The sequence below is a fragment of the Epinephelus lanceolatus genome, chromosome 20, assembly GCF_041903045.1.
Source record: "Epinephelus lanceolatus isolate andai-2023 chromosome 20, ASM4190304v1, whole genome shotgun sequence".
Lineage (NCBI taxonomy): Eukaryota > Metazoa > Chordata > Actinopteri > Perciformes > Serranidae > Epinephelus > Epinephelus lanceolatus.
The window spans coordinates 30,814,581-30,838,156 of NC_135753.1; the positions used below are offsets into that span (position 1 = coordinate 30,814,581).

General features: G+C 41.1%; 1 protein-coding gene across 4 annotated transcripts in view; it reads left to right on the forward strand.

The window, feature by feature from the left end:
• LOC117264558 (WD repeat-containing protein 37-like) overlaps positions 1-23,576 on the forward strand; it is a 36,668-nt gene extending 13,092 nt beyond the window's left edge. For all 4 annotated transcript variants that reach the window (XM_033638589.2, XM_033638591.2, XM_033638590.2 and 1 more), the window contains 9 exons: positions 2,972-3,110; positions 6,105-6,176; positions 7,234-7,278; positions 7,461-7,537; positions 7,794-8,028; positions 9,629-9,770; positions 19,046-19,180; positions 19,716-19,830; positions 21,091-23,576. In XM_033638589.2, coding sequence (XP_033494480.1) covers positions 2,972-3,110; positions 6,105-6,176; positions 7,234-7,278; positions 7,461-7,537; positions 7,794-8,028; positions 9,629-9,770; positions 19,046-19,180; positions 19,716-19,830; positions 21,091-21,222 — 1,092 coding nt within the window. In that variant the 3' untranslated portion in view covers positions 21,223-23,576. The remainder of the gene's footprint in view (positions 1-2,971; positions 3,111-6,104; positions 6,177-7,233; positions 7,279-7,460; positions 7,538-7,793; positions 8,029-9,628; positions 9,771-19,045; positions 19,181-19,715; positions 19,831-21,090) is intronic.

Here is a 23,576-nt window from a genome sequence, read left to right on the forward strand (position 1 = left end):
AAGAGTGGGTCACGATCCTCTGCTGATTTGTAAGTTAGAAAAGAGGATACACAGGATCAAGGGAGGACTTCTTAAATTAACAGAACTAGCTGCTATATAATCTACAGCTAACCTGTCAGCTGGCTACAAAACATGACCGACAACTAATTTTGTTCAGACTGACAGTACTTGAAACTAATGATCTGCACTAACTATACCCTGGGTTTATTACAGGGTTGACCTTCACTGGAATGGGTTATTATGCTTGTTGCCCATTATATTTCAATGACAGGGAACAAACAAGATTGTATTGTACTGTAATGTGATTGTAAACACAGCAGACAGAATGAGAGCATATATTAACACAGTCTCACACGAGGGAACCAGATGCTTTGCTGCTGCATCTAATGACTACCAATGATCTAAGCTTATTGCTGTGGTCAGCCGTCTGCTTGCAGCAGCATGCACAGTACAGGTTATGACCGCTCTGTGATAAATGAAACTACAATTCAGCCTTTAATTTGTTCACTTTGAAGCCTGCAGTGACTAAAGGCCATGTATAACCAGACCACTGGATATTTTTAGCGGTGCACCACTCGTTTGGTATCAGCACACACAGTGATAATCTATCTTACTTTCACTGATACTTGAATTGGCATTAGAGCAGTTGTGATATTAATGCTCTAGTGGCACACGGTTTGAGGCAAAGTGAAACCATCAACCTTTTGGCAGTTGCAGAGACATCCTCTGCAATATAACAGTGCTTGCTTACACACACACACTTGGCTTTGGCAGGCTACGAGGGCCCTCTAACACAAAGCCAGTTCAACCTAGTCCATCTCTCTCTGGCTTCACTGAGCCTAATGCTGATGAATAACAGTGTGGTATGACATATACAGTGGCATGCCAAAGTTTGGGCACCCCAGGTCAAAATTTCGTTTACTGTGAGTAGTTAAGTAAGTAGAAGATGAAGTGATCTCCAAAAGGCAAAAAGTGAAAGATGACACAAATCTTCAATTATTTTGTAATTTTAGTCTTTTAAAGATCCAAAATAATAATAAAGGAAAAGGGCCTGAAGCCCATTCTTTTGAGGTCTATCATCAGATTTTTAATGATGTTTAGGTCGGGGACTGTGAGGGAAATCTTCAGCTTGCTCCTCTTGAGGTCGTCCATTGTGGATTTGGGGTTGTGTTTAGGATCATTGTCCTGTTGTAGAAGCCATCCTCTCTTCATCTTCAGCTTTTTTTTTACAGATGCTGTGATGTTTGCTTCCAGAATTTGCTGGAATTTAACTTAATTCATTCTTCCCTCTACCTGTGAAATGTTCCCTGTGCCACTGGCTGCAACACAAGCCCAAAGCACGATCGATCCATCCCCATTTTGAACAGCTGGACAGGTGTTCCCTTTTTCTCCAAACATACCTTTGCTCATTGCATCCAAAACCTTCAGCTTGAACTTCATCAGTCCACAGGACTTGTTTTCAAAAAGCATCAGGCTTGTTTCAGTGTAACTTTGCAAACTTCTGACGCTAAATTTTGTGGTGAGGACACAGGAAAGTTGATGACTCTTCCATGAAGGTCATATTTGTACAGGTGTCACAGCACAGTAGAACAGTGCACCGCCACTCCAGAGCCTGATCATCTTCTTGCAGGTCTTTTGCAGCCAAAAGATAGTTTTTATTTGCCTGTCTAACAATCCTAGGAGCAGCTCTCTCGGAAAGTTTTCTTAGTCTTCTAGACAAAGGAGCATTATGCAACAGTTTGGACACCCCAAGTTGTCCAAACTGTTGCATAATGCTCCTTTGCTTTTTTGTCACTCTAAAATTGTACAAAAAAATGAACTTATCTTGCTTAAAATGTTGAAAAGCATGTTTCGGCTATAACTTCATGCCTTTTGGAGATCAGTTCATCTTCTACTTAATTAACTGTTCACAGTAAACAAAATTTTACCAGGGGTACCCAAACTTTTGCATGCCGCTGCACAGTAGGACACAGATATAATAGATTGAGAAGCTGCAGAAACACAGGAATAATATCTACGTATCAAACATAATGCTAAGGCGATACAGAAGAGCTAGAAGTATAATAGATTCCTTTTGAAAAAATATGAAAGTGGACAAAATACCCACCAAGTTGTTGCTATTATCCTTCCATGTATTTTTATTGTCTCATTATGAGCAATCTGAATAAAAGACAAAAACTGTTAAAAGTAATAATGGCTTTTCCTTCTGCCCCAACTGAGGAAAAGAACTGATAAAGAAAAAGAAATGACTGACTGATAATGCAGAAATGCTGCATTCATAATGAACTAAGCTAATTAATTGTGCACAATTAATATGCAGCTATAATTGCCGTTCATTAGCCTGTGGTAAACCATTTCATTGTTTGTTTTAAATCTAGAGTGGACACATAATTGTGTAACAAATGTTTAATTTATCTCTAACATAATTACCCTAGAAAACAAAATGATTCCACTGATCTACAACAGTGTCTAGTGCTTTTTATCACTTCTCACTCACTGTGTGTCAGGATCCTGTAGGAATGATAATTGTTTTGTTTTCCAGAGAGCTGTCAGGCTGTCGACAGGATTTGATCCTCTGAAGTTAACCTGCTCTGAAACAACCGCCCACTTCGCCTAATCTGTTTGTCAGAGACCAAAATATGTGACGCATGTAGAAATGAAAAGCTACTGTTATGTCATGTGTTCGTCTGTGGTTTGGTTAAGGAGCCAGCTTTCAATTATATCACGTCATGTATCAAACACAAATTATAAAATGAGTAAATGGAAATTAATTCACGGGTATTTATATCAGCCAGATCTTTCAAAGTAATCCCATCAGGTCTGAAGACGTTGTATTGGTGCACCTGTAGTTACTTTTTTTACCTGGCCTCTTATCTAAGCAACACTGTGTTGCTTATCACAGAATGCTCATCCCTCTGTCCATTTCTTTCCTTTTCTTCATCATGCCCTCCTCTCATCTCTCCCTGCTCAGATTGTGTCCAGCTTTAAAGCCACCACAGGGTCCCGGGCTTTGTGCCAGCTGCTCAAGGAGTACATGGGCCATCGGGACGGGATCTGGGACCTCAGCGTCACCCGAACTCAGCCAGTGGTCCTGGGCACCGCCTCTGCAGGTACACCAAGGCACCTCACTGACTAGTTGGCTTAAAATAAAGGGTAAACGGTTGAAAACGTTCAAAGTAATGGATACAAAAAAAGCTTAAAGTCAATAAATAGCTCATATAATTAGTTATAAATAGCAATGAATGGCTGTAACTACAGTCAGGTCCATAATTATTTGGACAATGATACAGTTGTCGTCATTTTGGCTCTGTACACCACCACTATGGGTTTTAAATGAAACAATGAATACCTGCTTAAAGTGCAGACTCTCAGCTTTCATTTAAGGCTTTTTTCAAAAATGTAGTATGAACCGTGTAGGAATTACAACCATTTCTTCACACAGTCCCCCGACTTTAAGGGCTCATAAGTATTTGGACAAACTAACATAATCATCAATTAAACAGTCAGTTTTAATACTTGGTTGCAAATCCTTTACAGTCAATGACTGCCTGAAGTGTTGGACACATAGACATCACCAGATGCTGGGTTTCTTCCCTGGTGATGCTCTGCCAGCCCTTTACTGCAGCCGTCTGCACTTCCTGCTTGTGTTTTGGGTGTTTTGCCCTCAGTTTTGGCTTCAGCAAGAGAAACGCATGCTCAATTGGATTCAGGTCAGATGATATGACTTGGCCATTGCAGAACATTCCTTTTCTTTGTCTTAAAAATGTCTTTGATCGCTTTTGCAATATGCTTCAGGTCATTGTCCATCTGCACTGTGAAGCATTGTCCAATGAGTTTTGAAGCATTTGGTTGAATCTGAGCAGATAATGGTGCCCCAAACACTTCAGCTTTCATCCTGCTGCTCTTGTCAGCAGTCACATCATCAATAAATACAAGAGAACCAGTTCCACTGGCAGCCATACATGGCCATGACATAACAGTACCTCCACCATGCTTCACTGATGAGGTGGTGTGCTTTGGATCATGAGCAGTTCCTTCCCTTCTTCCTTCTCTTGTCTTCCCATCATTCTGGTAGTTGATCTTTGTTTTATCTGTCCATAGTATGCTGTTCCACAACTGTACAGGCTTTTTAGATGGTTTTTGACAAACTCTAATCTGGCCTTCCATTTTTAAGGCTAACCAACGGTTTGCATCTTGTGATAAACCCTCTGTATTTATTCTAGTGAAATCTTCTCTTGCTGACAAGAGCAGCAGGATGAAAGCTGAAGTGTTTGGGGCACCATTATCTGCTCAGATTCAACCAAATGCTTCAAAACTCATTGGACGATACTTCACAGTGCAGATGGACATTGACCTGAAGCATACTGCAAAAGCGACCAAAGACATTTTTAAGACAAAGAAAAGGAATGTTCTGTAATGGTCAAGTCATATCATCTGACCTGAATCCAACTGAGCATGCATTTCTCTTGCTGAAGCCAAAACTGAGGGCAAAACACCCAAAACACAAGCAGGAAGTGCAGACGGCTACAGTAAAGGGCTGGCAGAGCATCACCAGGGAAGAAACCCAGCATCTGGTGATGCCTATGTGTCCAACACTTCAGGCAGTCATTGACTGTAAAGGATTTGCAACCAAGTATTAAAACTGACTGTTTAATTGATGATTATGTTAGTTTGTCCAAATACTTATGAGCCCTTAAAGTTGGGGGACTGTGTGAAGAAATGGTTGTAATTCCTACACGGTTCATACTGCATTTTTGAAAAAAGCCTTAAATGAAAGCTGAGAGTCTGCACTTTAAGCAGGTATTATATATTTCATTTAAAACCCATAGTGGTGGTGTACAGAGCCAAAATGATGACAACTGTATCATTGTCCAAATAATTATGGACCTGACTGTACACTGCCCAAAAACATTAAGGAACCTAGGGACCACTGCACCACCATAAGGTCTGACAATCACTGGGAATTTCATCCTGGTGCCTAACAGGTAGCCATGACATAGAGGTCTGTGTGACCCTCCAAGGATAAGCCTCCCCAGACCATCACTGACCCACCGCCAAACTGATCATGCTAGATGATGTAACAGGCAGCATAACATTCACCACGGCGTCTCCAGACTCTTTCACGCCTGTCACATGTTCTCATTGTGAACCTGCTCTCATCTGTGAAGAGAACGGGGTGCCAATGGTGGACCTGCCAATTCTGGTGTTCTCTGGTGAATGATCGAGCTGCACGGTGCTGGGCTGTGAGCACAGGTCCCACTAGAGGAAGTCAGGCCCTCATGCCACCCTCATGGAGTCTGTTTCTGACAGTGTGGTCAGAAACATGCACACCAGTAGCCTGCTGGAGGTCATACTGTAGGGCTCTGGCAGTGCTCCTCCTGTTCCTCCTCACACAAAGGAGCAGATACCGGTCCTGCTGCTGGGTTGATGCCCTTCTACAGCCCTGTTCAGCTCTCCTCGTGGAACGACCGGACTCCTGGTATCTCCTCCATGCGATTTAGACCATGCTGGGAGACACAGTAAATCATCTTAATCGATAAAGAAAATAATTGTTAGTTCCAGCCCTAACTTGGATATGTCAATCACAGGTCATTGTTCTGCACACAGCTCACATCCCACAAAGTGGTTTTCAGTACCCAAATAATCTGTCGGAACTAAGGATGTTCTGTGCATTATTTACATCATTGTCACATCAGTTGTGATACCTTGGTGCAATTGGCAGAAAATGAGGACATAGTTGAGATGATTGATGGCGTCTGTTGCATTGTTATTGCTAATACTGTTGAAATTCTGAACAAAAGAGACAACCCTCACATAGACAGAAATTTAATGACTTTTCAGTTTTATTGAATGTGTTTTTTGTTTTTATTTCCATCATCTGCCTTTGCAAGAAACATTAGAAGCTCTAACTCTGTGTTTGCTGCTCACTTTATGTTCCTCCTAATGTCAATGTTGTACACAATCTCACTATAAAGTGGTCCATAACTGAATCTAACTAGAGAGCAAGCTTTGTGAAGACAGTACATTACAATATGAAATCACAACCTGTTTGCTATACAAATGTAAATGGCTTCCTGTTGTCCGGCTCTGCTCTCTCCTCACAGATCACTCAGCTCTGCTGTGGAGTATAGAGACTGGGAAGTGTCTGCTGAGGTATGCCGGCCATGCAGGATCAGGTAATGATTCGTATGAAACTTAAATATGTGTATTTGTATTTGTTGTTGTTAGATTTTGTTATAATTTGCAGTGTATCACTAGAAATTGGTTCAAATCAACCTACAAAATAGTGTTAAATAACCTTTCTTAAATGGATATAATGAGAATTTATTCAGCAAGTTCTGCCATGTATTATACCTTTTTTATTAAACTCTCTCTGGTTCATGCCTAAAACTATGAAGGAGGATTAGGGCCATGTTAATAACAGAATAAAATCATAAACCTACAACAATAAAGTCATAATATTACAAGAATAAAGTCGTAAATATCCGAGAATAAAGTTGCAAAACTATGAAAATAAAGTCATAAATCTACAAGAATAAAGTCAAAATATTACAAGAATAAAGTCAGAAATCTACGAGAATAAAGTCAAAATACTACAAGAATAAAGTCAGAAATCTACGAAAATAACGTCAAAATATTACAAGAATAAAGTTGTAAATCTACGAGAATAAAGTCAAAATATTACAAGACTAAAGTCGTAAATATTACAAGAATAAATTTGTAAATCTACGAAAATGAAGTCAAAATATTACGAGAATAAAGTTCAAAAACTATAAGAATAAAGTCGTAATATTATGAGAATAAAGTTGTTATGATAATAAAGTTGCAAAACTATGAGAATAAAGTCATAAATCTACGAGAATAATGTCAAAATATTACAATTATAATGTTATAAATCTACGAGAATAATCATAATAAGAGATTAAAATTCTAATTTTAGGAGAGAAAAGGTCAAAGAGAAAGACCAGACAGTCAGGTAACATGGTATAAAAAGTCCTTACTTTATTCTCATAAATTTATGAATTTATTCTTGTAGATTTATGACTTTATTTTCTAAATATAAGATTCCTTTTCTCTCTAACGTGGCCCTAATCCTCCTTAATATTAAAACATATGCTGCTGCAGCTTCGTGGTAGATAAAACAGTGTGTCTGTCAACATGTGCTCACTTGGCTTGTCTATAATAACAATATGTGATGTAACACATGTCTCATCATTGTTCTCTCGCCCACAGTCAACTCCATAAAGTTCCACCCCACAGAGCAGATGGCCCTCACAGGTGTGTATTTATATCCATGTGTGTTTCTTCAGTTAAATTAGCTGGATTTTCTTTATCAACATGTTCATCTTCTTCAGGACTGTTTGACCATCTCCTCCCCGCTGCTGTTGGCTCCAGCACTTCAATTTCTGTAGATCTGAATGTGCTGTGTGTTTGCTGATGTGAACTTGTGTTCTCCGCAGCCTCTGGGGACCAGACGGCTCACATCTGGCGCTACATGGTGCAGCTTCCTGCCCCGCAGCCACCACCAGATGTCAGTGTGAGTAACCTTTCTGTTCTCTTCTCAGAGTTGCTGCTGGAATAGTTTCTGAGAGGTGTGTTTTCTGTCAAAGGATTTATTAAATTTACCAAGTCAGTGAACATTTAGTGCATTTACAAATAGGCCACTTAAGTTTTCACAGCAAATTAATCACAACAGAACAAGATACTTGCTGTCATTTTTAATTTCTATATCACTGCAGGCATCTGTGTGCACTAACTGTATAACTGTGCGTTCTTCTTTCTGCACCCAAAAGGCTCCATGTGATGACGACCAGGACTCGTCAGACAGAGAAGAAGGTGAGGTGGATGGCGAGGGCCCTTGTGAGGTCCCCACCGTCCGGGTCCCTACAGCAACCCTGAAGAGCCACCAGGGTGTTGTGATCGCAGCTGATTGGTTGGTGGGAGGTCGACAAGTGGTGACAGCTTCCTGGGATCGTGCTGCCAACCTGTATGAGGTGGAGACGTCTGAACTGGTTCACGCACTCACTGGTATGTAAACTGGCTGACATTATATATCATAGTATTTATGGTATAATATGGTGTCTGTTATTGTCATCTTCTGGTTCACATACATTTGGAGTTTATCTCCAAGTTTTTCATATGTTAAACATTTAAGTATTTAGGTATGATCCTGAGGGTCACAGGGGGGCTGGAGCCTATCCCAGCTGACATTGGGCGAGAGATTAAGGCAGGGTTCACCCTGGACAGGTCACCAGACTATCACAGGGCTGACACATAGAGACAGACAACCATTCACACTCACATTCACGCCTACGGACAATTTAGAGTCACCAATTAACCTGCATGTCTTTGGACTGTGGGAGGAAACTGGAGCACCTGGAGGAAACCCACGCTGACACAGGGAGAACATGCAAACTTGGGCTTCAGTAGTTCTGAAGTGGAGGGACTTCTGCAGGAAGTGAATTCTAAATGAGCTGTCTTATTTTAAAAGTGTCAGTATTGGATACAAAATAAAGATGCATGGGAAGCTCCTATCTGTTCAGTGAACACTGTATTCAAGGGAAAAAAAAAGACTCGAACCCAAGTCTAATGCCCAAAAATATTTCCAAACACCAGAAAGAGATTTTGACCACTGGAGGGGCACAGACTGGTCCTCGTCGCTCTCTGCAATTAAATCTACATGGTCCTGGAAGATCTGTTCCCTGTTCAGAACATGATCTGTAAGTAGGTCTAAGGTGCAGACATAGGCCGACTTTGGGTGTAGAAATAGCGTGTCAGATGTCAGTCGGCCCCAGTTTGGAGAAGCAGGCTGGAGTCTGACATGGAAACAACTTCCTGTGGCACTGCTCTGCAGGTGACACGGATACACACTATGCACAACAGACCTGTTGTGCAATGGGCAACGTGCAGTTTGTTAGTTCATAGCAGCACATGTACTGGAGGTACTGAGTGTGTAGGATTGTGAATAGTGACAGCTCTGTGTATGGACTGTAAGTATAATTTTTTTTGTGTGTCTTTTAACGGCAGGTACCACTTGTATCCAAGACAAATTTCCTTTGAGACATGTCTATCTTATCTCGTAAAATAAATCGTAAAAATATAACATGCTAAAATTATTATTGTAATGTAAATGCTATATGTTAGTTTTCAGAAGAAGTTTCTTCTTAAAAAGAGGCCTATTGTTTTTGCTGCTAAAAGATTGAATCAAGACAGCTAAAGGTCCACATTTACCTCTGTCTGAGGCAGTAATGTCAGAGGTAACGAGTAACTGAGATTAAACAGAAGACAAAATGGCCTGCCTGGTTATTTTGTGGAACCAAATTGGCTGTTTGTGTTTTATGGCTCCCAGACTAAACAGGAAGAAACCACTGTTTCCTTTGCTTAGTGTCCCCACACAATGAAATAATTGTAGTCCAAGCAAACTGCCCTGCAGAAGCTGTTTGGAGAAATTAAATAGCCAGTTTGTGCCTCTTCCAGCACTTTAAACATCACTTTTTTACAACACTTGAAAGGAAATTCGCTGATTGGTGCTGTTTGGGTGCATTAAATAAAGTGGGGCTCTGATTGACATGCTCTTACTGTTGTACTAATGCACAAGGAGTTTATTAATTTGTGTCTTTGTGTGCAGGACATGACCAGGAGCTGACCCACTGCTGTACTCACCCCACCCAGCGGCTGGTGGTCACCTCATCCAGAGACACCACCTTCAGACTGTGGGACTTCAGAGACCCGTCCATCCACTCTGTCAACGTCTTCCAGGGACACACTGAGTAGGTCCACACGTCATGAACCAACACCTGCAGTCTGTGTTGTGCCCACAGGGTGGTGCTGTAACATCTCTCTGCTCTGTGAATCCCTCCAGTATTTTCTGCCTTTTTTCCCTTTTCCTTTTACAGTGCCACATTAATTTACAGACCCTGTTGCTCTAAGCCAAATCCTCCACTTGCCTCTCATTCATTACTGAGCACTTCTCCTCACTCCGACGGTTTGCTTCCCTTTCTCCCCGCTCTTTCTCTCCCTACCTCCCTCTCTCCCTCGCTCTCCTGTTCATTTATCTGTCCGTTTCTGCGTTAATCCCCCACTCTGTGTAATTTGGCACTTCGCTCGCTGTTAACACTCAATTGCAGACGCTCATTTCAAAACGATGACTGTCAGGCTTGTCTGTGGCTTTCAATGGCAGCGCTCTTTAAAAGGCGTAAGAAGAGTGTGTGTGCGTGTGTGTGTGTGTGTGTTTATGTTCATGTCTACATGTGTGTGCTGGCAGGCTGCTACTCTCTGGCAGCCTTTGATTGCAAGTGGGGGGATTACATAGAGCTCATTATGTACGACCCCAACATGTATAATTCCTGCAGATCCCACTCTAATTCTCTCCCATAGACAATTGGTATAATGAGATTAAGCACCAGTGTTTCACAGTTAACGACAGCCCTCCTCCTTTCCTTTCCTTTCCTTTCCTTTCCTTTCCTTTCCTTTCCTTCCCTTCCCTCCATTCTTCTTTCCTTCCCAAATGGCCATCAATGGTCTTTAAAGTAAAAACTTCCCCACTTCTCCTTCTGTGGTACGTTTAAAGCGGCAAACCAAGTCTATAAACAGATAAAAACTTTACGTTTGCTGAAAGACTGAAAAAAACTTTTCGAAGTTATTTACTGCTTGGCTGCAGTGGTTCAGAATAAGAGAAGTGCTGCCACCTGACATTTGAAAGTTTGAGTGGGCCAGATAATAAGTAACTAACTTGAACTGGCCCTTTTTCTGTTAGAAGATTTTACATCCAGAGCTGCAACTATTGCTTATTTTTCATTATTGAATAATCTGCTGGTCTATAAAATATTTGAAAAATGGTCACCGTACTTTAGTAGTCCCAGATGATGTCTACTAAATTCTTTTGTCCAACCCCCCCTAAGATATTTAATTTAGTGTAAGACAAGGAAAAGAACCGACTTCTCACATTTCACACTTTAAAACCAGTGAACAACCCAGTTGCCAGAATAAATGTTGCCATTGTATGTTTATGTAAACCACGAATACGTAACATTTAAGTATTATTGTGCAGCAGATATATTGAAATGTTATGTTTCTTTATGTCATTACAACAGTGTAGGATAAGATCAGTGTTGGGCAATCTACTCTGAAAATATAACATATTACATTTAAATAGTTACCTACAATTGAAAGTAATCAGTAACTTTACAATATTACTCTGTGTAGAGTAATAAGTTACTTAATACCCTACTTTTATTTTACTTTCACCAAAATTCCCTCAGAAGAGCTAGTGTTCATTTTAAATGGATGAGTGTCATGTTGTTTTACAGCAGCTCCAGTTTATTACAGTTCATTTCCTGTACAGTGCAGGTCTGACCCATTCATGTGTTCACATACAGTGGTTACCACTTTGTATTTAATTCCCCTAATTATATTAATAATAGCATGATGATTTAGAACAATTAAAGCCTAGACCTTTTTAAATAAATGAATATCCTTGGACACAGAGAGGGTCAGGCAGAGGATCAAAGTCTAAAAATGATGAGATATGGATCAGTATTTGTGGGCCTATGATATGAAACACAGTAAACAAATATTGAGGTTAGCACAACAAACAGAATGGCGTGCGATTAAGTCACTCTGTCAAGCGCAAATTAAAACACCACAGCTGGAAGACACACCTGTCGGTTCCCGAGTGTTTGGCATTGTTCGACTAATTTTTGCAACTATAGTTGTAGTGATGCTCCACATTAAAACAGCTTCTCGTGTGATGTTCAGTGTCATTTTGTATTAGCAGTAATGCATTTTGGTGGCACAGTGTTGCAGGGGTTAGCACTGTTGCCTCACAGCAAGAGCATTCTGCCAGCTTCGACCCTGCCGGCCGACTGGGGCTCTACTGTGCAGAGTTTGCATGTTCTCCCCGTGTCAGCATGGCAGTCTGGTGACCTGTCCAGGGTCCAATAGATAATCAACTCAGCTCTAGTGTGTGAGAGGGGGAGAGAAATGAGGGGCAAAGAGGAATACTGTTGACTCTATGTGTGTGTTTATGTTTTATAAATACAGTTTACTCATCCCCACACTTCTCCACCTACAGACTTATGAGCAGTTTGTTTTAATCAGATCCTACAACAATCACAGGTTTCTGTCTCGCTGCCATTTCTCTTGCAAATTTTCCAGAATCTCCAATATGGCATAATGACGTGGCATTAACGGCCCAATCTCCACATCCCTCCTGTGGAAACGGCAGAGGAGAGGAGAGTGTGAATGGTTTAATAGGCAGCAGAGGTTGAGAGCTGGAGGGGAGACAGCCTCTTGTTTCCACAGTCTTCACCGGCAATTACAGCTAACTCTTCCTGACAGTGAACTGCGGCAGCTAAAAGTGCAGCATACACCCTCTATCCCACCACCCCGCCATAATTGCAGAGTAATGACAACTGCACGCGAGCTAGCAAAACAGCCTAGAGCAAACGATAAGTGACAGCGGACTTGCTCTACAAACGGAATGCCATGTCACGTTTGTCTCTCCTGCCATCGACGGCTTTTGGAGACATTTGATTGCAGTTGATAGAAATGCGCATTTGTGTGTGAGCGCGTGTGTGTGAGGGGTGTCTGTATGCAGATCTGACATCCTGTCTCTGGAGGAATACAACAGCACTTACCAGGTTCTCAGCGACTGTCAGTTTTGCTGCAGCACACCAAAATAACAGAGTGCTCTAAAACCTCTTAGTCGTCTGTACCTGAATTGTTTCATTTACATTTCACCTTTTAGGCATTTGGCTCGCGCTCTCATCCACTTACAATGAGCACACTGTGAAATTCCTTGAGATTTCATAAACTCACACATCAGTCATTAAGAGCGCTCATTAGGAAGGAGGATAAGGATCATAGTGCCACAGTGCCAGAACAAATTCTCCAGTTTAGCTGACAGATTTATGTGTGATAGAGATGTGCTGGTAGGTAAAGAAATGAAAAGTGTTTCTTTAAATCACACAAAGATGTGCCCCCTGTTGGATATTATATCAGTAATTTCTCTCAATTTAGTAGTATGTACTTTGAAACCCTTAAAATTCTCAAAACACTGCAATCATCACATCAAACTGTGCAGACTAGCACTTCATTTGTCGTCTGCAGTTCATTGTTCGTTGATACTTACGTAACCCAAAGTGTAAAGAGTCAGACATCCCTCAGAGCCAGCTGAATAAAATTCATTAAAGCTCGATTCATGCAGTCGCCAGTTTTATCAAGTTGTGTATTCAAGGGCGTCTCGCCGCCAATGTGCACCTTTCCACAGTTAAATTATTGTAAAAGACTAAAATTGACAGCAGTGCCAATCTGACTCTAAAGAGTTGCTGCCTGTCTTACTCTGTGGGCTCAGATTGGAGGTGACAGCCTCATCTTCTCAAACAGTAAAAGAAAAATTTACAGGGCTCAACGAGAAAGAAAAATGACAGCAAAATGTTAGTGGAGACTCTCAGTCATCCAGGCTCATGGTATTCTAAGTGCTACATCGCAGGCAACTACTTAGTCCAGTTACTTACGATATAGCACGCAGGACAACAAAAATCCACAACCCTTGATGAACACTTTAATGTGAGGTCCGAAATATGGTGACACCTGCAGCGGGCAAGCCTCCTGCTATGGGTTTGGGTGCTGCCCACGGGAGTAATATGCTTTATGCTTCAAAAAATAAAATAAAATAAAATGTAGCCCAGCCACAGACATTAACACCTACACAACTCAGGTTTATAGGATATCAGTCAGATCATAGTTTATCACAGCAGTTGTTTCCTCTTCCTGTGTCTCTCATGTCTGTCTTTTCATCTTCTTTCATGTCCTACACTTTTGTTAGATTTAATATATTCATTCATTTTCCGTGACTGCTTACTCTGTTTAAATAAGAAAGCGTATCCAGCTGACACTGGGTGAGAGGCAGGGTTCACCCTGAACAGGTCACCAGACTATCACAGGGCTGACACATAGAGACAGACAACCATTCACACTCACATTCACACCTACGGACAATTTAGAGTCACCAGTTAACCTGCATGTCTTTGGACTGTGGGAGGAAGCTGGAGTACCTGGAGGAAACCCACGCTGACATGAGAACATGCAAACTCCACACAGAAGGGCTCCCTCTAAAATTTGGTGGGGGAAAAATAATACCGATATATTGATAGCATTGTGCATCTCTAATTATTTTGTGTGACCAGAGCATTTCTTCCACCACACATCTGATATTTGCCCTTATGATCCACAGACATAATTTAATCATTAATTTGACCTCTGTGTGAAGGTGGTCTGAAATGCATAAAAATGCATGTTGTGAGCTGGTGCTGTGTCATATGGAAAACATCAAATATCACAATATTTTTGACCAAAAACCTTGATATCAACATTTCAACTTAGGGCTGGGTATCGCCACTGATTTCCTGAATCGTTTCGATTTCAGTTCACACAGTTTCGATGTGATTTGATTCAATAGCTCTTCAATTGGGAATATTTTAATTACAACACCATTTTTTAAAGCTTCACACATCCGTGGAAAAAAGCTCATATTAAAAGATCGATCTCTGATTTTATGAATCGATATCGGGTCATTCATATGAAGATCGATTCAAACCAGGTGAATCAATTATTTTAATCCAGCCCCATTTTGACTGTATTGTAGGGTTGGTGCTTTCAAATAATAATTACACAGTGAAATTTTTGATAGATAATTATCAGTAACATGGGTAAAGGCAAATAACAGAACCGTTATCCAGTCTTTAAAACCAGGAAATGACATCTAAAATCTAAGACGATATCTTGTCTCATCATAATATCAATTTAATATCACTCCATTGGCTGGCCCAATTGTGAGGCAATGAGCTATGGAAGTGAGAGCGATTATTTTATTTGAGTATACAACAGACTGTTTCAGACTGATGACAGGTTTCATCTCAATGAAGACGAAGGGGGGCAATTTTAAGACGTCATTACACAATCTCAGTGTCCTTGTAGAGGCTGAAGCTACAAGTGTGACTGACAGAGTATAACATTCTAATGTAACATCAGTTGATTTTGAACATCTTAAGGTGCAACCTAGACACGTCAACAGTGATGTAACTTAGGGTCATCAGGTGCTTCGGGTCTTTTAACTTCATACACCCTCCCCCAGGCGACCCAGCCAGGGTTGATCAGACCCCTGCCTGTGTCTAGGTAGCTTGTGTGGTCCCCTTTTGATCCACAGCCATCCTGATGCCCTCTCAGCAGCAGCAGTGACGTTCCTGATGGCTCTCTTGCTGTGCAGACCTCTGATCCCCAGAAACTTGAGGGCCCTGTAGAGCGACTGGCCAGCCAATCCTTGGCAGGCGACCTTGATGGAGTAGCATCAGGTAGCACACGCCTGCGAGCTCCTCATACTTGGCCTTCTTCCTCTCAAATGCCTCTCCCTTTATGGTCTGCCTTCAGGAAAAGCTGTCAGTCAAAAAGGTTTGGGAAGAAAAACTTGACTCAGAATATCACACTGTCTTACCTCATGTCTCGGGGTGTTCTTGAAATCATGGCGCAATTGTAGAAAAAAAAAAATCTGACCTCTTGAGCGCTACCTTTATGTGGCTAAGGGACCTTTGGGCTCAGTGGTTAGGGATTCATCCAGCTCACTTTAACTTCCATCTGTATGTCTCTCTCCATCTTCCTTCCGAACTCCCTAAGTCTCCGATCGCAGGGAGTCTTGACCTTGGCTGTCAGACACACTGCAGTGATGCCATTAAGTAACGCTGAATACTTCCCTCCCTCCTCACCACCCATTCCAAAAACCCTTTAACCTTAATCAACCTTTTAATCAATTACCTTGTCTGATTACGCTCCCCACACACCTCCCACCCAGCGCACCTCCTATCTTTCCTTCTCTCTGTCTCTCTCTTGTATCCCCAGGTGGGCTGTACCCTGCAATGTCAGAAGGTGCCTGTAACGATACAGCACTTTCCCCGAGTCCCGGCCCCTCTAATAGGACAAAGTTTAGTCCCCTAATTAGCCCTTAATGCCACGTCAATTTGAATTAAGAGGGAAGCCAGTTTTAGAAAGAAAAACTGGATGTAGAAGTCTGGACAACGCTCGTGTGTGAGGGGACACTGCTCGACGCTAATCTTAATCAAGAATCAGAGCTTCTTTTTTTTCCAACTTCCCTCCACGAATGAACAGGCACAAAAGGGAGGAAGGAAGAAAAAACTCCTCACAGGAGCGACTGACATACAGTAATAGATTGGAAATATTAAAGGTCTATTAAATGAATGGCTAGGCCTGAGCGCAGTGCTATCGTGTGGAGCAGTGCATCACGGCTGGTTGGATAAAGGCCGTGGGAGGAGGGGGATGCTGTATGCATATAAAGAACGTGTCTGCCTCCATTGTGCCAAACATAGCTCATGATATGATGAAGCAAAGTACATTGTGTATTTGGCATAATTTATCTTTTCATCAGTTATCTACAAAGGCTGAAGTCACATTTGTGTTAGACTTACAGAGTAAAGTTTCTTTTAAACTGCCCTCTTCTTGTGTACAGTTTCGAGTCTGCTGCACCTTTGACCACACTCGGCATCAAAGATTGATGTGATCAGAGTTGTGATCACCTGTAACTACATCTGCAGACATGTCAAGGGCTGGGTATGGGTACTTGATACCTTTTAAGGCAGGGATACTCAATGACAGTAGGTCAGGGGCCAGTCAGCTGCCCTGCACATGTACACAGGGGCATTTCTAGGATTTAAGGACATTCGGCCTCAGGCCGGAGGTCATCAGGGGATCCTCCTCTGGCACTTTTCGATAATCAAGCTTTGTTTTGATACTTTTTTATGCACTCTAGCACCTGAAGCTGCGTTCACACCGTCATTTCAAGAAGAGTAAGGTGTTGAAGGGGAGGCAATTAAGAACATAGCAGTAAGGGTATGAAGCAGGTGCTACCTACATGATTTTGCTGTGCTGAGCTGATAATGTTGGTGTCTGAATACTCAGAGCTGTACAGCACAGCACAAGCAACTTATAACCAGAAGAAAAACTGGGCCTGCAATATAGCGGTGGGCGATATGGACCTTAAATGATATCATGATATTTCAGGGTATTTTTGCGATGACAATATTCTTGACAATAGACACAGACTCCTGTATGCACATTGCATTTTTTGGGGAACGCTTGTGTGGGTAGGCGGTTTCTGCGCCCTGTGAATTAGAAAATGGTTTTGGGGGGCTGTCCGGCACCCTATCGGGGGCCAGATTTGGCCCACTGGCCATAAGTTGAGTATTTCTGCTTTAAGGTACTGACCAAAATAACTTAGTACCAAGTAGTATTGGAACTTCTCCAGTCAAATGTTGCGTGCATATGGTCCTTTTGTACCCAGATCTAGAAAGAGAAGTCTATTTCTATGGTTTTGCTCGCAGCCAATCACAGCAAGCGTTCTTTGATTTAACTCAACATGTGATTGTTGGCAGGTCGGCATGCTGAGATGCCACCATAACATTTGATAGGATGGCTATACTACATGCCTGTTGACATTTAATGCAACTTAATACTGTTGGACCTTTAGAAATAACAGACATATTATATTAACTCATCTGTTTAATACAGTATGTCACTGCCAGGGTACTGACATGGCTCCCCTACTAAAACTTTAATGAACTCAAGTGAACTTAACTTAAAAAAATAGAATAAAAATAGAAACTGTGGTTTAATTAAAAAAAGATGGTGTTAAAAGAGGAACAAAAGCAGCCAAATTGGATCACAAAGCGGTGTGATCTTCTGTTGGTTGTTTTAACATATTAACAACACGTGTTGCAATTTTGAGAGTGTGAAAAGTTGTCAACAAGCGAGAGGAGATCTTAAAATAGACGATTAAAATAGTCCAGTGATGGATACAGAAATGACTGAAAGTAAAGAATAAAAAGTTTATTTAATTAGTTAATAGGAACAAATGGTTGTAACTATATCCACTTTTATATGATTAATAGAGATTAATACCATCCAGTTTATAATCCATTTGTATAAACATACCGTAGTTAGAGCTGCAAAGATTAATGGATTAATTAAATAGTTGTCAATTATTAATCAGTTATTATTATCAATTAGAAAAAAAATCTCTGAATCTTGGTTCTTAAATATATTTTTTTTCTGGTTTCTTTCCTCCTCTGTGACATTAAACTGAATATCTTTGGGTTTATAGGCTATAAACTAATCAGTTAATCAAGGAGATAATCATTAGTTGCAGCCCTAATTGTAGAGGAGCCAGTGAAGTGGTACTTTGCTGTTGGGAACCAGGGCCTAATACACCCAGAGATATTCAAGCACAGCCACCACGGTAAAGTCATGTTGCCCATATGTAGCTCTGACCATTTATTTTCTCTTATAAATAAGTTTTTGATCACATTTTTCAGGTGATGTGACAGGATGCAACTGGGTGTATTTCTGTGTTTGTCTCTAGTATTTGGTTTGTTGAACATGATCAGAGATTAGCAAGCAAAGCAGAACCCACCTTTCACACCTCATAATGGCTCAAACACATTCGATGGCGTTAACACTTTCAAGTCATGATTGAGCCCATCAAGTTTTCCTGCCAGCTACACCTTTGTGACAGAGGCGCAGCAGAGTGTGATCCATCCCGACTCCGTTTCTTTTCTCCAGCGGGAAGGTGATACCTCGGAGTGGCGCTGAATCACATGTTAAATCAAGAACCACACAGTGTTAACTTTCTGATGTTGTACCTGATACATTGTCTCTGGGTTCTAATAGTGTCAGCACTCATAACGTGTCTTGACATATCACGGTGACGCATGTGTGGATGTCACTTATCTTTTAAGTGTGCGAGTAATTACAGTGTCTGTGGGAGAGGGCGACTGGACTGGCTATAAATATTCACTCTACGTTTTCCTGCATTGGAAGAACCAGAGGACTTTGCTTTCTTTTCTCTTCCACTCTCATCATTGCACTTAAATTAGACTGTGAATCTCCCTAAAAAATTCTACACTTTTGGTTCATGTTGGAACGTGCACAGTCTTTGTGTAACATATGGCCTCTGTTTGTGTGTGTCCATCTTTTGTAGCACTGTGACATCAGCAGTGTTCACGGTGGGCGACAATGTGGTTTCAGGGAGTGACGACCGCACTGTAAAGGTGTGGGATTTGAAGAACATGAGGTCGCCTATAGCAACCATCCGCACTGACTCAGCTGTGAATAGGTGGGTGAAAGGAGGGGTGAGAACCAGGCTCTGTAGTTGTGCATTTATTTGGAAATTTTAACATTAACAATTCCATGAAAACTGGCAATCCGATACGATCAAAAGCTCCAGAACAGAGACTAAATGAGCTCTGAAGTTTGATAGTTTTGGAGCTCAATATTTAAATTGCTTTACTTATTTTAACATCCCTACTTCTGATTGACCATCCATTTGTTCCATTATTGGCTGAATGCTGCTTTAAGCTTCTGATAAGAATAAATTCCTTTAAATACTTTTTAAATTTAAAATGCTACAGCTCATTGATAGAGGCAAGGAGTTGTGTTTAAACTAGGTAGTGAAATTGTGCTTGAGATATTCATGTAAATATAGTGCTACACACACCATGCAGAATCTTCTGTCACCAGACATTATTTAAGAAATGATGTAATGCAGAATAAAAGCTGTAGTTGCAGGAGAACTTAAAGGAGTGCATTTAGAATAGGAGTATTATCCAAATGTGACCCAGATTCAAAGTGAACTTGATCTGATCTTTCAGGATAAGCGTCTCTGCCAACCAGAGGATCATCGCTCTGCCACACGACAATCGTCAAGTCCGACTGTTTGACATGAGCGGAGTGAGGCTGGCCAGACTTCCACGCAGCAACAGAATGGTGAGGAGGGAAACAAAGTGAATGGGAAGATGTGTGTTTGATCAGTCGATCAGCATCGGGGGGGGGTCATGATTTTTCAAATCCACTATTGATTTTGAAATTTTAAGGTCATGACTGGATTTGATTTTTTTAATGAATCTTTTTCTCAGCACCAAAGGCTATACTCATGAGTTTCTACATGGTCTCAAGTGAGATATAACTGTCTATTTTTCATGAATGTACCACACTAAGGCCATATGGTCAATTAAATGATTGATATAAAATGTAACTAACTTATTTCATCAGTCAACTAAAAATGTGTTGCGTCGGGTTCATACTGGATGTGGATGTGTGATTTGTTAATTGTCACTCAACCATCTGTCAGCAGTCGCCTGGCCGCTCACACCAGAATTTCTCTACACTGATCAGCGAGTGATTCTGCTCTCTGCTCTGTTTAAATTACACGTAGAGCTCTGTCTCCGTCTGTGTATGCGTGCGTGTGTGTGTGTGTGTGTGTAGACACATTAATTGTTTTTTGCTCAAGCATGTTTAAGTGCATAAATTATCCTAGTGGCTAGCAGACTTTCCTCCATTCATAACTTAACTAAGTACACGTATAAGTTATACATTTTTTACTCACCGTTTAAGTCGCTGCATCTCCTGACAGAACAGCTCTGTTGAGTTTCAGCCTGCATGCACGATTTTTCAGCCGAACATTGTTAAAACAAAGCAGCTAATGTTGCTGTAGTGAGAAGTTAGCCAAGTGAGATGCTCGAACCAGGCAGGTACAACGATCTTATGTGAAGTCATTGTTTACATACAGCATGTGCTCTGTCTTTTGACCCCTTTTGTCTCCGAAATCAGAAATATTTCCACACTGCTGATTTATTCCAGAGTAAATAACGTTATCCTCATCATCTTACTCTCGGCTTTTTTGCCATCTGCCTGCTGCTGTTTGACGGTAGCGACTTGTCAAAATAAAAGCGCATCCTAAAGATGACAATGTAGATCAATGTTTTCACTTTGCATCAATGATACTGGATCGTTGATCACTGAAACAATATGTTGATCAAGATTGATGGATGGTTACACCCTTATTAGCTACACTGTGTCGTCTGTGAAGTGCTGTTTTTTTTTCCTTTGGACGTGTGCAGTCAGGTGGGGATCAGAGAAAGCAATAATACTGGGAGAATCACTGGTCCTGCTTTTGATTTAGAATCAAAATTGTGACACCTCCTTATCAGCCCCATTAAAACTTAAATCTTAAATGTGTGTGTGCAGGGTCACAGGCGAATGGTGTGTTGTACAGCCTGGAATGAAGAGAACCAGTCGTGCAACCTGTTCACCTGTGGCTTCGACCGACAGGCCATCGGCTGGAACATCAACATCCCTGCGCTGCTGCAGGAGAAGTGATGTCACTGACACACACACACACACACACACACACACACACACACACACACTCACACACACACAACAGAAACACAGCAAAATAGGAGACGGTACACAAAAACACTGTAATCTGTGGCCTCGCTCGTGCTTGTACGTTCAAAGTGTCTATCTAGTGAAGCATTTTAGTTTTCGTGAAAATACTACCGTTACGTTTTAGGACGCAGATATTAACACTTGATCGGAGTGTATTCCCCTGATGAATTACACTAATTTACTGTGTACACCTGCAGATGAAACCTCCTGGTGTCAAATGACTGACATGGTTACCACATTTTAAAGTCCAGGTGCGTGCGAGGCCGCAGAGCTGATCTCCTGTGTTTGACCCTCTCCCTTATTTAGCATGCATTGTGAAGTTGTGACACGGCTAGGCTGATTCTTTTGCTCCTAGCCTTTTCTGTTTTAAAGTATAAAAGTATATATATTTGACTCCACAGTCATAGGCTGCTGTTCACATCACTGTTGTTTAGTTACTGCTGAATGGTTGCTCTTGCATGTAGATAATCTCAGTTTGCAAATGTTACTTGTAAAGAAATGAGAGAACGACTATAAGGCCAGGAGAGTTTGTAGAATATGATATAAAGAAGTTATGTATATATTATGTCGTGGCCTGATTAAGTGACCTGTGCTGCAGGTTCTTGCTGTTTCATGGATTAAGTGTCTTACAGAAATCTACCTGTTACGGGTGGAGTTTGGCAGAGACAGCGTGGTTCTGTGAAATGTTTTTATCCTTTTAGTCAGACTTGAAATATTTCTCATCATGAAACAAAACAAATAATATTCAGGCCTGACAGGTGACCTTCGCAGCACTCAGGCTGCGGGGTCATTTGGTTGTCTTAAAATGTTTCAGGATCTGCTGTTCTGTCCGAAAGTTTTCACCAATTAAGATTCGACTCTTTGCCTATTACCTTTGATGCTTTCAATTCACAGCCAGCCTCTGTATTTCCAGATTTTGTTGTCAATATTTCAATTGATACTGTAACTGCCTTGTTCCATGTTTACAGTAGGATTTCATTTTCTAACGTTTTGCTCCGTTCTGCCTCTCTGTCAGACTGCAAAGTGTCAAGAGCATAGCAATAATGGGAAAACGACTGCACTTCTGTTGTTTGCAAATCTTTTGTAGGTCTGTGATCGGGATGTGTTCGACATTATCATAACCTAGTATTTTCTGTATGTTGCAGGTTTAGGTGTCAGTACTCTTAGCCATAATATGCACCCATGATTCCTCAGTGTTGGTGAAATACAGACCCAATCTTCTTCAGCCTGTTGCCAACTCAGATCCCTGTTGCTGTAATGTGTCATCCCCAAGTGAACTTGTCAGTTACTGGTCATTTCTGTGCTTCAGTAACAGCCTGTCAATATGAAGTTATAGTGTTTACACTTTGCATTGAACCCTTAGCCTTGTATGACCTCTTGGACCTTTTGTTGTGGATGGCGCTGTCAAGTCTGTGAGAAGCACTCTTTATCCAAATTCAGAAGCAATAACCCAACTCCTTTGTGTTTCTGGTGCTCAGAGTGAAGCCCATTTGTCTTATGGATATCAGCGACTTTAAACACACACTGAATCTCATTTTGAGAACTAGAAGAACTAGATGAGTTGGGCTTGACCGGAATCCAGGAAACTCTTTATTTGTTACACTTGTGCAATATACGAAACATGAAGTCATGCTGTAGTTTCTGATCTTCTTGTTTAACTTATTTCAGTGCTGTAAACCCAATACAAAGATTTTATGTACTTGTGTGACTGGTGTAGATGTAGCTCAGTGTACATAGGTATGCATAACTTAACCCAAAGTTGGCGTCAGACTTCACACTTTACCGCTGTTGCTACCAACAATGGAGTCAGGATGGATTTTGAAGTGGCATGAACCTAAAAATGTAATAAGCGTATTGAAATGCCTTACCATTGCATTGAAAATGGTGTATTAGCCTTATCCATCTGAGCATCAATGCACTTTTCCAAATTCTAGTTAAATAACTAATTGTGTTCCACTGCTCAGTGCAGATAGGATTTTTATCCCTGTTTCATTCAAGGAACTCAATCTCGCGCCCACTGATATCAATGGCATTTTAATCTGCAGGCAAGTCTGATTTGTGCCCCACATATGAATTCCAGCTCAGAGGAAATATGATTCTGGATTGATACATTAAATTATTGTGTGCCAGATTGAAGGGGGGTAAAAAAAAAAAGTGGATAGGCTTCGCTTCATTGTAGCGAGTCATATTCACCTCAAACTTCATTATGTGATCTACTTTGCATACTTTATTGTGACGGGTACGTGCTCTGACACTTTCCAATAAAATGTGTGATTTTCTTC